This window comes from Stenella coeruleoalba (genome assembly GCF_951394435.1).
Source record: "Stenella coeruleoalba genome assembly, chromosome: 10".
Taxonomy (NCBI): domain Eukaryota; kingdom Metazoa; phylum Chordata; class Mammalia; order Artiodactyla; family Delphinidae; genus Stenella; species Stenella coeruleoalba.
The window spans coordinates 34235538-34249743 of NC_137156.1; the positions used below are offsets into that span (position 1 = coordinate 34235538).

Here is a 14206-nt window from a genome sequence, read left to right on the forward strand (position 1 = left end):
TCCCATCTCCATGTCCTGGTTCCTGGGGCTCGGAGGAAGCAATTGATGCTACAGGGTGCTACTGAAAGATGGAGAAATAAATGTCTCTTGGTGTCCAAAGGAAGCCTTGGGAATCGCCCGGGGCTGAGAGTCAGCGTGAGACCCGGGGCAGGGAGCAGTGGGGTGGGAAGGGACAAGGATGCGCCAGTCACTCTACATGGAGGAAGATTTCGGCACTAATCACTGACATTGGCAGAACTGATCCACGGTAATTGGGTTACTGGATTATAAAACACCCACTGGCTTTATTTAGAAGACTAATCAGAAACATTTAGAACAACAACGTTGCTATAAAGGAGACCATGAACCATGAACCCATGTCTTGGAGAACTGCCCTTGGCTTCAGCCTCTTATGGGAGCAGCATCCCAGGAGAATCCAAGTTAAGCTCCTTTGACAGACCTGAGAGGAAGTCTTGACGAAAACCGAAGCCAAGTCACTTGGGGAATTGTGTATATAGTCTCTGAAGGACGGCCCAGTGTCAGAAAAAGGAAAATCTTTTTGGGTTTTTTTCCTCAAACAAGCAGTGGTGGTCTGGCGGGAGCAGGGTGTTAACCCTTCTGAATTATAAGCAAACAAGTCTTGCCGAGCCGTTGGCCAAAGTCAACTTCCTCTCTTCCCCCCACCCGTCTCTCTCTCTCTCTGGTTCAAAGGATGGTCCTTTTGGACAGATAGCTTCCTTGCAGACTGTGCCCTGTCTCCTAGTGCCCCTGGGGGTGTGGGGGGAGGGGAGGGGAACTTTGATGCACTAGAACAGGGGTCAACATACTATGGCTGGGACCAAATCCAGCCCCCGACGGTCCTTATACAGCCTGTGAGCCCAGAAGGGTTTTTTACGTCTTTAAATGGTTAAAGAAAAATCAGACAAAGAACACTATTTCTTGACATGTGAAAATTATATAAAATTCAAATTTCAGTGTCCATAAGTAAAGTTGTATTAGGACACAACCACACCCATTCATTTATATATTGTTTATGGCTGCTTTCACGCTGCAACTGCAGAGTTATGACAGACATCGTATGGCCCGCAAAGCTGAAAATATTTACTAGCTGGCCCTGTACAGAAAAGCCCCTTGCTAAAACATCTTTGTAGAGCCTTATTATTATGTACAGCATTCCATGAACCTGGCACTGTAGGACCCTGTGAAAATAGTAAATTCTGGCCCTTTGTCCATGTCAGAAGCATGGAAATCTAGGGGTGAAGTGCTTTGGGTCTCATTTGTCTGGCTTGGCATTTCAACTCAATGAGTGTTTATTGAGCAGCTACTGTGTCTCAATCACTGGGGACCCAAGATGTGTAGGATGCTGTCCCTGCCTTGGAATGACTGGACAGACAGTGGGGAGATGGGCTCCGAAGCAGGTCGTTTGACTATAATGGCTTCAGGGGGATCAGAGAGAGCATCTCAGATTCTGAGCAGACAATTTTTTTGTCGAACTGAATCCAGAATCCTGGAGCCTTGCTCTAATAAGGGAGGACTTGACCCAAGAAATGTGAAAGCAGTATTTCTGTTAATTTGTTCATGAATGAAAAAGCTCCTGGTGCCAATTACCCAATGGGAAGTGTTGTACATAATGAGGAAAGCAGTTACCTTATTAGAAAAATAACAAAGACTTGAATCTTGAGTTGGTATTATAACAGTCCTGTGGGATTGACTAATCCACCGAGAAGAACAGTTTCCAGGTTTAAAATGATTTGTTTAAAACAGCCTTTTGACAAGATGCTGAACTGTGTGCTACTGCCTGTGTAAAGGGGGTAGGGGTGGGGGTGTGTACAAGCATTCTTGTATGAGCATAAAATATCTTTAGAATATACAGGAACCTGAGTGACTGTCCCAGGAGGGGGGCTGGGTATCTGGGGACAAGACTGAGAGGAAGACTTTGGGCAGATACCTGTTTTAAAATTTTCGCTCTAACTTTTCACTTTATTTTCAAGTATTTATTTAGGATGATTTCCAGTCTTTTTTTTTTTTTTTTTTTTTTTGCGGTACGCGGGCCTCTCACTGTTGGGGCCTCTCCCGTTGCGGAGCACAGGCTCTGGACGCACAGGCTCAGCAGCCATGGCTCACGGGCCCAGCCGCTACGCGGCATGTGGGATCCTCCCGGACCAGGGCACGAACCCGTGTCCCCTGCATCGGCAGGTGGACTCTCAACCACTGCGCCACCAGGGAAGCCCGATTTCCAGTCTTTTGTATGCTCTTTTATACCTTTTGAATTTTGAACCATGTGACTATAGTACCCATTCAAAAAATACATAAATTTAATGTAAAATAAGTCGCACATGGTCTTGCCATTACCTTCGTACATCTTCCTAGGGAGGTCGTTTTTCCTCTCATTCAGTATATGATTCTTTTTTTTTTTAATAGATCTTTATTAGAGTATAACTGCTTCACAATACTGTGTTAGTTTCTGTTGTACAACAAAGTGAATCAGCCATATGCATACATATATCCCCATATCCCCTCCCTGTTGAGCCTCCCTCCCACCCCTCTAGGTGGTCACAAAGCACCGAGCTGATCTCCCTGTGCTGTGCTGCTGCTTCCCACTAGCTGTTTTACATTCGGTAGTGGATATATATCGATGCCACTCTCACTTTGTCCCGGCGTCCCACTCCCCCGCCGTGTCCTCAAGTCCGTTCTCTGTGGCAGGGCAGGAGTGTATGACTCTTGATTGCCTACTGCTGTGCGTCAGGTACTGTTCTAGGTCCAGCAGTTACAGCTCTGGGCCTCAACTTGTTCCTCTGAATGTGGAGAGTTGACCTCTTCAACTTGAGAGGGCATCAAACTCAACAGGAGGGCTCATTAAAACACAGACTGCTGGTCCCCACCCCCAAGATTCAGTGGGTTCAGGTGAGCCTCAAGAATCAGCATTTGCAACAAGTTCCCAGGTGATGTTATACGCTGCTGGCCTGGGAACCACACTTTGGGAGCTCCCCTCTGACTTCCTAGGGTTCCCTACTTTCTAGGGTTCTTTATAAATAAACTACATTCCCAGTTCAGAAAATATGAACAAATAAAGAATAGATTCCTGTAACTCAGAACACAAAGGAATCTCTCTTACCCTGCAGTTTGGGAACACAACAAAGCAGACAGGTCAACAGAAGTAAAGTTATCTAGCTTCCATTGCCCCCACAGGGGCATGATGGAGGAACGCAGAATCAGATCATCATCAGGGTTTGATGAGTTTCAACAAGTAATTCTTCCTGGGGGAAGTGACTTGGTGCAAAGCTTTCGAGGAAGGTTAAGTGGCGAGGTTTAAGCCAGGCAGCCTGGCCTAATCCCCACAGGATAACACTACTGGACATCATTTTAAGGCCTCACAGTTATCCCTGACCATACAAATTCAGCCTGATCATCAGTGAGTTCCTGACAAGGACATGGTCCCCAGCATGGACCCCTGCACCTGACTCCATGCCTTAGTGCATGCTGTTCCCTCAGCCGAAATACCCTTCCTGGTCCCCTCACCTCTGTAAACCCTATTTGTCCATCAGGATCCAGGTAAAATCAAACTATTCTTCATGAGAATTTAATATCTGCTCAGCCTACACTTAATATCTTTTTCTGTATATCAATTCATTGGGACGCTTGATCATTATTATTTTTTTCATTTATTGATTCATTCATTCAACAATATTACCATTCCACCAACAAATTCTTATCAAAGGGCCTACCATATACTGGGAATTACGGTAGATTTGGAGAATAGAATCATAGGTCAAAACAGACTTGGTCCCTGCCCTAATGAGAGAAAGATCATTAATCAAATAATTGCACTGGTGGAAGTACAATTATAGGCTGAGAAGAGTGGTCTGAAGGAAAGAAATATGGTTTTATGAGAACATAAAAGAAATGACCCTGATGTAGCCTTGGGGGTGGGTGTCAGGATAGACTTTCCAAGAAAGTATAGTTTGGGCCGAGAGCTGAAGGTTGCCCAAGACTTGGCTGGATGAGGAATTGGAGTGGGGAAGGGGAACGCTCTCCAAATTGGGGGACCAGCATGTGCAAAGGTCCTGTTGTAGGAGGCAGCTTGGCAGGTTCAAGGAACTGAGAGACCACCGTGGCTGGGGGGTGGGGATGGGGAGGTATTGGAGAACAAGGAGAAGAGGGGTACATCGTGAGGCTGGGAACAAACCCCGCGGAGCCCTGTCGGCCTTGTTAATGATTTTGGTCTTTAACCTAAGGTTGCTAAGATGCCATGGAAGGGTTTTAAACAGTGGGTTGATGGAGGCAGATTTATGTTTGGAAAAGTTTATTCTGCTGCTGCTGTCTTGAGAATGAACACGACTGAAATCAGGGAGACCAATCAGAAGGCTGTTGGAAGAGTGCAGAAGGTAGATATGGTGTCTTGGACTAGGGTTATAGTAGTGGAACCAGAGAAAAATGGGTGCAGTTAAGTAAACGTTAGGAAGTAAATTGCTGGGTTGTGGTGGTTGGTTAAGAGAGAAGGAAGAGTCAAGGGCGAGACTTTGGAGGAGCATCCATTTGGGGGGATGTGATAATGAGTTTGCTTTGAACCTGAAAGTGGAACTGTGGAGTAGACAGCTGATCAGGAGCTCAGACCCTCTGAGCTGGGAGTGGTCACTGGGAGTCCTCAAGGCTCACCGCATCACTTCACCTTCAGGATCTGCTCCAACCATCTTTGACCAACCTTTGTCCCATACCACTGCTTCCCTTGTTCCAGCATTCATTCCACCAAACCAAACCCCCCATCTTGAATGTCCATCTCCTTCTCTTGTCATTCCGAAAGGGACAGAGACCAACTCAGGCTTGCTCCCAGTTGGAGGAGGCCTACTGCAGTGGTCTTCAAACTTTCTGCTTAAAATCCCCCATAAAAGGATTTTGTAAAACCATTTACCCTCTCACACATTTTTAAGTTTACATCTACATTTTTTATTATACGTCTGCCAAAGATGCAATTTCCAGTATATTGTAAACACTGAGATTTTTAAGTAAAACGATTGCATCACTGTTTTAAATGTATCCAATGGAATCTAAACACTGTAGGAATTTGACACCCACCATCATCCATTTTAAAAATGCATGAACACGCTCTTCGTTAATAGTCAGTGTTCCCTTTTCTCCTTGAAATTTTACTTCTGTTTCACTTCCCCTGTGGAATTTTACCCTAATGTAATATATGTAATATGTTTTTGTGCTTAAAACTCTGTCGTTTGTTTCCCGGTCACATTTCGCTGTAACAATTTCATATGAAGTTAAAACTTTTTAAATTTCCTGAAATCAGGAAGTTCTAAATACTAAAATTTTCTTCGTGTTTGAGGTATAATTATGATTATTGATAGTATGCAGGCAATCAAAACAACATGAAATATATTCTAATTTGGATAAATAATTAATAAACATAAAAACTAAAATTACATTGAAAATGTACATTAGGTGCTGATGCTGGAGACTTTTCAAAGTAATTTTTTTTCATGTAAATACATTGTTCTTTTGTTTGCTTTTGGGAGTTTTTTGGGTTGTTTGTTTGTTTGTTTGAAGTATAGTTGATTCAATTACAGTGTTTTGCCAATCTCTGCTGTACAGCAGTGACTGTTTTAAAGACATATACATTCTTTTAAAAATATTCTTTTCCATTATGGTTTATCCCAGGAGATTGGATATAGTTCCCTGGGCTATACAGTAGGACCTTGTTTATCCACTCTCAATGTAATAGTTTGCATCTACCAACCCCAAATTCCCAGTCCATCCCTCTCTCTCCCCGCCTCCCCCCTTGGCAACCACAAGTCTGATCTCTATGTCTGTGAGTCTGTTTCTGTTTTGTAGATAGGTTCATTTGTGCCATATTTTAGATTCCACATATAATGGATATCGTATGGTGTTTGTCTTTCTCTTTCTGACTTCCTTCACTAAGTATGATAATCTCTAGTTGTATCCATGTTGCTGCAAATGGCATTATGGTGTGCTTTTTTATGGCTGAGTAGTATTCCATTGTATATATGTACCACATCTTCTTTATCCATTCATCTGTTGATGGGCATTTAGGCTGTTTCCATGTTTTGGCTAAGTAATTTTTTTATTGACGTATAACATACATGCATGTATGTGACGAGGTCTGAGTGTACAGCTCAGGTTATTACAGAGTGAGCACACCATGCAGTTAGCACCCAGGTCCAGAGATAAAATCTTGCTTGTGCCGGGTTATCTCTTCTGTTTTTTTATTTATCCATGGAAGAATACTATTTGTTGCATGAGATACGAGACAAGGATCAGCGTCGATTGTATTTCCATTTTTCATTTATATGGATGTAAACACTGAAAAACCCTCATTCACATAAACTAATAGATAAAAATACAAGTTTTATTAAAGCAGGGTCAACTCAGTTCTTGATCTGCTTCTGAGTTATGTACCAAAAATCACATAGTGATCTATCGCTAACAATTATATTTTAATTACTTCTATTAGGCCTTCCTAATGAAAAAAAGAATTGGAAACCACCCAGCTTGCAAAGAAGATTTACTACTTATTTATTAGTGTTGCTCACTTTCAATGTTCTGTGCCCTCTCGTGTGGCGGCTGGGGGAGTTATCCCTGGGGCATAAGCCCAGTTAAGATTTGGGATGGAATGAGTAAGAAGTTTGTCTTTCTTTTGTAAAGGAGGAGAGCTGTTGTGAAAGAGCAGGTGTAAAAGGACAACTTGCACCTCTGTCACTGGTTAGCAGACATCTGGTCCTGTCCAAAACCATTTGACATGGACCAAATATGCTTTATGGACATTTTGGATAAGACCAAATTTCAGGGACCTTTTGACGTGGACCAAATATCTTACAGACCCAATGTCTCTTGGATGTTTTGGACAGGACCAAATGTCCTGCAATTGTGTCACCCATCAGTTCTAGAAAAGGGTTATTATGGAAGTTGAGGATCTGGAAATTGATTCTCTTAAAGCTTTGAATGTGTGTGTATAGTGCTTGGAAAGTCTTCGTGTACTCCCTGGGGTTGACATACCCCAGTTTGAAGTTCACAGAGGAACCTGTATGGCTTCAGATCAGACTAGACCAGTCACTCAAAATTTCCTAGTTCATGTTTCTAAGAGAGGGAATCTGATTGGCCCAGCCTATTTTTTTGAGTCAGGCCACATCATAGGCTTCCGACCAGGTGGTCAGCACTGTGCACAGATGTTTCCCTGAGCAGGGACCCCAAGGAGGCAGGTAGCTGTGTACTGACACATGTACTGCTTTTCCTTGAAACTGTCTCCGGTTCTGTTCTTCTGCTAGAAATACGCTCTCCAGACTATGAGTTCCTTATCTGTTATTTTTTACCTTTTTATTACATGCATCTCTTTCCTCCTTATACTGTAGTTATTCATGTGGCCAATTGCCTTTTCTAGCTGTAAGCTCCTTGAGAGATGGCCCATGTCTTAATGACTTCCTAGCATTGTGTCTTGCACTTAGTAGATGTCTATGTCTAGTAAGTATTTTTTGACCAGATGAATTGATTAATGAATGTCTTAAGCTTCTTTATATCCCCTACAGGACCTAGAATAGTGCTGGGCTTTCAATAGCAGGGTTCCAGAAGAATGGATGGATTAATCAGTGAGCAAAACAATGAATTAACGAATCAATGAACTAATGAGCCATGGAGCAATGGCTTGAAAGTAAGAGAGTTCATATCTCACATGGGGGGTCAGGATCTGCAGAATCAGTGTAAAGGAGTGACATGTATGAAACTGGCTATTTCTAATCCAGGCTCCTGTTTTGTGTTTATTTCCATAATGGGTTGTGGTACAGTAGCTCATTGCAAAACATCCAAGTAAATCCTTTCCTGTCCTTTGCATCTTGTCTTGCAGTTGTGAGCAGCATCTCTTCACCACCGTGGTGTTTGGTCCGTACCTCAGCCCGGGTGAGGATGTAAATCCCCCGGCCCTGCACATGCGTGGTAGAGGCCAACAGGAACACCTGGCTCCAGCCACAGTCATGGACATGTCAGCCGTGGAATAGTGTGGACGCTTTCTCTCTGCTTCTCAGGGTTTCAGTCCTTTCGGGTTTGTGTCATTGATCATTTTTTATGGTTTTGTGGCTGGACGTTCACGATCAAGGCAGGCACCATGGGGGATCAGCAACTGTACAAGACCAATCACGTGGCCCACGGTGGTGAGAACCTTTTCTACCAACAGCCACCACTTGGCGTCCACGGTGGGCTGAACCACAACTATGGGAATACAGTCCCCGGGGCTGGAATGGATGCCCCTCAGGCATCACCCATCTCCCCCCACTTCCCTCAAGACACTCGGGATGGTCTGGGCTTGCCTGTTGGCTCCAAAACACTTGGCCAAGTGGACACCTCAAGGCAGGGAGGGTGGGCAGGCCATGCAGGGCCTGGAAACCATGTCCAGCTACGTGGCAACCTGACCAACTCGAACATGATGTGGGGATCTCCAGCCCAGGCGGAGCCCACCGATGGCTACCAGTACACCTACTCCCAGGCCAGCGAGATCCGGACCCAGAAGCTCACCAGCGGTGTCCTGCACAAGCTAGACTCTTTCACCCAGGTGTTTGCCAACCAGAACCTGCGAATTCAGGTCAACAATATGGCCCAGGTGCTGCACACCCAGTCAGCGGTGATGGACGGAGCCCCTGAAAGCGCCCTCCGCCAGTTGCTGTCCCAGAAGCCCATGGAGCCCCCAGCACCGGCTCTCCCTTCCCGCTACCAGCAGGTGCCCCAGCAGCCTCACCCTGGCTTCACTGGCGGGCTGTCTAAACCAGCCCTTCAGGTTGGGCCGCACCCAGGCCAAGGGCACCCGTATTATGACTACCAGCAGCCACTGGCCCAGATGCCAGTGCAGGGAGGACAGTCACTGCAGGCCCCCCAGATGCTGTCCCAGCACATGCAGCAGCTGCAGCAGCACCAGTATTACCCACAGCAGCAGCAGCAGCAAGCCGGGCAGCCGCGGATGTCAGCGCAAGAAATGCAGCCGCCGCCGCAGCAGATTTGCCCAGCGCAGCCCCAGCAGCTGCAGCAGCGGCAGGGTTCGATGCAGATACCTCAGTATTACCAGTCCTCACCCATGATGCAGCATTTGCCAGAGTCGCGGCAGCCACAGATGCACCTGCAGCCCCCTGCTTATCACAGGGACCCCCACCAGTACACCCCGGAGCAGGCGCACGCTGTCCAGCTGATTCAGCTGGGCTCCGTGCCCCAGTACTACTACCAGGAGCCCCAGCAGCCCTACGGCCACCCCATGTACCAGCAGAGCCACCTGCCCCAGCACCAGCAGCCTGAGGACGGTCAGCCCAAGACTTATCCAAGCGACAGGCAGGCCCAGGCCATGCTGAGCTCCCATGGGGACCTGGGGCCTCCAGATACAGGAATGGGTGACCCGGCAAGCTCGGACCTGAACCGGGTCAGCAGTGTGCTCCCCCACCGGCCGCTCCTGTCCCCCAGTGGCATCCACCTCAACAACATGGGGCCTCAGCACCAGCAGCCGTCTCCCAGTGCCGTGTGGCCCCAGGTATTCTCACAGTGGCTGTTTCTCCTGGCGTCTCAGTGTGCCCATGGGCCAGCCAGAGCTGCGTCTCTGCAGTGCCCAGTCCGCTCTCCAAACCCCTCCAACACTTCTGTTCTTTATTTATTCCACAAACGTTAGCCAGACGCTGTGGAATACAAAAGCAATTTTGACTCAGTCCTTTGCCCATAGAGCTTACAATCTCACTAAGGAGATGGCCAATACACCGTATCAGGTCCTGAATGATGCATGTAATGGTCAAGGCCTGATCAGGTGCCCAGGGACCACCACCGTGTCTGGTGCCCCTTAAGTCTGTATCCTTAGGGAATTTCCTATGAAATCGTTTCCCTTTTGGGAGGGAGACCACATTATGATAGCCTATCTCAAAGTCTAATGCCCAGAATAGGAGTTCCGTAGAATGTTGAATGGATATTGCTGGGAGGAGGGGAATGGGTTCTCTGGATAAACAAATTTGGGGTTTCTTAAAGTGAAACAGGCTGCAGTGCTGCTGGGCTTCTCAGAGCCTTTAATAAGCTCAAGTGCACTGCACATCTCCCCAAGGGGATACCTTGTGTAGTTGCAGAGGTGAAAACCTTAGCTGCCCACAGGATCCAGGCAGGTAAAGTCAGTAAGCAAAACGGCCTGGTATGAGATGATAAGGACTGTGTGGACTAGAGAGCAGACGTCCCATCTAATGACATCCTTAGGATTTTTTAAAACAGTCCAGCCAAGCAAACCATGTCTGCAGGCCAGATTCAGCCTGAGGGTGACGGTTATTAACCCTTGATTATTTCCAAAATGTATTTGATCACAAAACTGCCTACTGTGTCCTGGGCACCGTTCAGACCTTGGCGTGTCCCAAGTGCTACACTTAGGTGACAACAAGGTCAGGGGAGGAGGGCACCTTGAATAGGACTGGGGTAGATGGAGAGAGGGCTCCGATGAAGGTTGAAGACCAGGCATAAAGTCCCCTTGACCCTGTTTTGTTTAAGACTCAGGCCTGTAGTAACTGAGAGACTTAGTGAATATAAGAATAAGATGACATGGCCAGAGCTGAGGTCTCCCAGCGTGAGGCTGTGTCGTCCAGCCCTCCATTCGGGAATGGAGCCTGTCTGTGTACAGAGTAGGTGGACAGGGAGAACAGGAAGGAAGGAGGTGGGGGATTGAGTCCCAGTGGGCTTGTGGCTGGTGGGGCTCCGTGAGGGGCCGTGGCCCCAAGCCAGGGAGCATCAGGGGAAATTACTCTGGAAGCCTCAGGTGTGGAAGGGCAAGGGCGTGTGTATCTGTGAGCCCGGTCAGCGTGAGGCAGAGAGCGGAAAGAATCCTAGAAGTGTGCAGGCCCTGGGGTTCCCGCCGCTCAAGGACTCCTCCCATCAGAAACACATTTGTTTTTTTTTCTTCTTTCTTCTGGTGTCCTGCATGGCTCAAAATAGATGCACCTACCTGATGGCAGAGCCCAGCCAGGGTCCCCTGACTCAAGGTAGGATGGATGCATGGAGGCTTGTTGGCATTTGGGGAGACTGGAAGGTTTCCCTGAACTGTCTCATGATTCATTTCCAAATTCAAAGTCAATTCCTTGAAGAAATTTATAAGAATAATAAGAGCAGCTATTGTTTTTGAGCGCTTATCATTACTCTGTATCATATGTAATAAAAGTCGCTCCAAGAGGGTTGGTGTGATTACCATGTGCCTAGCACACAGTAAGCACTCAACCACTGTTAACTATTGTTATCATTATTATTTTACAAATGAGAAAACTGAGGCTCAGAGAGCTTAAGGTTGCACATCAAGAAAGTAGGGATGCTGGGATAGACTCCAAAGCCCATGTTCTGCCCTCTGTCCATTCAGTGAGTATTTATTTAGTACCTACTGTGTGCTAGGCATGGCACTAAGCTATGAGGATGCCCCAGTGAATAGTACAGTCTTGTTTCCTCCCCTCATGGGTTTGGTAAATAAAGACTTAGCCAGAACCTTACAAACTAAGACATGCAACCTGGAGGCTGAACCAGAAGACTGAGACCCATGTGTCTAAGGGAAGACTTCTGGAAGAGGGGAGCCGAAGCTGATTCTAGAAGGGTCATAAGCCAGTGGTGGGAAAAAACCCAGCACCTGAAGGCCTGGAATGAAGAAAGACGTTTGGTTCAACTCTTGCATGATCTTGAGCACGCCCTTTCCTACTCTTGAGCCTCAGTTTTCCATCTGCAAATTGGGCTTAGTTCTCTGAAGGGAATTGGGGTAATACAAGTAGGGCCATGGCCATGGGAGCTCTGGATGAATGAAATGGGTTCATTGTAGGGTGTGAGGTCTTGTGATGAGTCACTGTTTCCCGTCATCAATGTGTGTGTCCTCTCCACTTGGTCCTACCCTTGAGCAGTGGCCAACCAAAAGGAGTGTTTGGGGAGCAGTTTGATGCCAAGAACAAGCTGACATGCTCCATCTGCCTGAAGGAGTTCAAGAGTCTGCCTGCCCTGAACGGCCACATGCGGTCCCACGGGGGGATGAGGGCCTCCCCCAGCCTCAAACAGGTGAGGAGGAGTCAGCCCCCGGTCCTTCCCAGGCCATGTGCTGCTTGCTTTGCTTTGCTGCCATCAGAGGGTGATGTGAGCCCCACTCGGGGAACCTGAGGAGGCATAGCCCTTCCCTAACGAAAGTACTCAAGCTTTGACGCTGGGAGCCAGCCAGGTCACACAGTCTCCGCTTCCACTGGCTTCATGAACAAGAGTCCAGAACTGAGGTGGTAGAAATCCTTTTAGGGGATCCCAGCCTCTCCAGCTCCTGGAGAAGACAGCAAAGAAAACATGTTGGTGCACTATTGTTTTCAACTTCCGCTTCTTCAAGTACTCAAGACCAGGGTCCCTTGGGCCTTCCAGATCCATAGTCAATGGCCAGGGAAAGCTAGTGTGACCGTCGGGCTCCCAGCCAGCATTTTCTGTTCACCAGGGCACTAGTGGTAGACTCTAGCGTCCGAAGACCTTTAAATGCCCTTAGGATTATCCAAGTAGGATACCCTTGTGGTGAACTACCCATGCAGTTTTAGAGTTAGATTAAAATTCAAAGAACTTTCTCAATTCTTTGAATGCTGTTAATCTTAATTTAAGTCTATGGGATTAACTCTGTTCACCAAAAACTTTGATGTGACCCAGGTCACTCCGTCTCCCGACCATGCCAGTTAAAAGAGCTTTTCCTCCATTTGACAGATGAGTAAACTGAGGCCCATAGAATTAAAAGGTCCTGCACAAGAGCTTGTGTTTTTTTTTTTTTTTTTTTGGTCTGATTCTAAGTCCATGTCCTTTTCTTTAAAAGCAATGACAGCCACACAAAAATTTTTCTTCACTATTTGTTTTAATATACAAGTGATACACGGTCAAGATTTTTTAATGTAGAAAATCAAGTGCCTTGTCCATTGCCGATGGGCATCACTGGAGCCGAGGGACTCAGGCTGGCAGGAAGGAAACCACCCTGCAGCGGTTCTCTGTCACCCACGCGTGATGTCCAGGAACGTTTCAGGAAGAGCAAAGTGCATCCCCCCCATGAGAGCTGCTCTCAGCCCAGGATCAAAGCCTTTATTGTCTGTGTAGGAGGAAGGAGAGAAGGCCCCGGCGCCTCCGCCTCAGCCGCCACTGCCGCCTCCGCCTCCGCCGCCACCGCAGCTCCCACCCGAGGCGGAAAGCCTCACGCCTATGGTCATGCCCGTGTCTGTCCCTGTCAAGCTTCTCCCGCCCAAGCCCAGCTCTCAGGGCTTCGCCAACAGCGTCGCTGCCGCCCCCTCAGCCAGAGACAAGCCAGCCAGCTCGATGTCGGACGACGAGATGCCCGTGCTCGTGAGGATGACCCTCTCTCCCCCACACTCACCCCAAGGGGCTGCCCCCCACCCGCCTGCTGTGAGTTGCTGCTCTGCCCTGCCTGCCTGGGGTGGGGACATCCCTTTGCTTTCTTGGAGATGGGGACAGCTCTGCCAGGGCCACTGGCCTGAGCTCAGACGTGGCTTGGCCTCTCCGGGCTGAGCCCCCCGCGGCCACCTTGGGAATCCCATCCGTGTCCGCACTGCGTGCCACCCAGTAAACACCTGGCACTCTACCAGGCTAATGGTCTGGGTTAGATTCTGAGAGACCCGAAGATGTTCCTAGATTAAACAGAGGTGATAACTCAGCTGGTGATCACAGTTATTAAAATATGGAAGTACTGTCCCAGATAATAAATAGCTACTGCCCAGGGTCCTGGCCCCTCCCCCAGGATCTCCAGACCTCCCCAGATCCAGCAACCAAAGAGGCAACCCCTGGCACAGCAGGTCCTCCAGGCAGTAGCGCTGGCATCCATTCTGATGGTCAGTCAGCCTTACCACATGCTTAATATTTTCAGTATCACCCCTGTGTAAATAAATACCCTCAGAGGACCGGATTCATTAAGATTCCCAAAGTCATTCCCCTGAGACACCCACCCCCCAATCTCAAGAAAGCAAAGGGATTTGTGTTTCTTATTCACCGTTCTTCTCTTTCTCAAGTTCCGAGCACATCACCCAAGCAGCTTAGCTTGGCTCTGGGACAGAGAGCTCTCTCCCTCTCCTTCCCTCTCTCTGTCCCTCTCTCTCTCTCTCTGTCCCTCTCTCTCTCTCTCTGTCCCTCTCCCCCTCTCTCCCTCCCTCCGCCCCTCCCCTGGGGAGTCTGTAACCCATTCACTACATCAGATTTGTCCCCTCCCCACAGAGTAGCT

The 14206-nt window shown here is 47.7% G+C and overlaps 1 protein-coding gene across 6 annotated transcripts in view; it reads left to right on the plus strand.

The window, feature by feature from the left end:
• The window catches only part of TRERF1 (transcriptional regulating factor 1), a 203286-nt gene that overhangs the window by 154408 nt on the left and 34672 nt on the right, over positions 1 to 14206 (plus strand). For 4 of the 6 annotated variants that reach the window (XM_079933563.1, XM_079933567.1, XM_079933564.1 and 1 more), the window contains exons 5-8: positions 7841 to 9502; positions 10930 to 10976; positions 11871 to 12021; positions 13075 to 13377. In XM_079933563.1, coding sequence (XP_079789689.1) covers positions 8099 to 9502; positions 10930 to 10976; positions 11871 to 12021; positions 13075 to 13377 — 1905 coding nt within the window. In that variant the 5' untranslated portion in view covers positions 7841 to 8098. Of the gene's footprint in view, positions 1 to 7133; positions 7649 to 7840; positions 9503 to 10929; positions 10977 to 11870; positions 12022 to 13074; positions 13378 to 14206 lie in introns of those variants that run through there. The other 2 variants (XM_079933566.1, XM_079933568.1) reach the window with 2 other exon arrangements.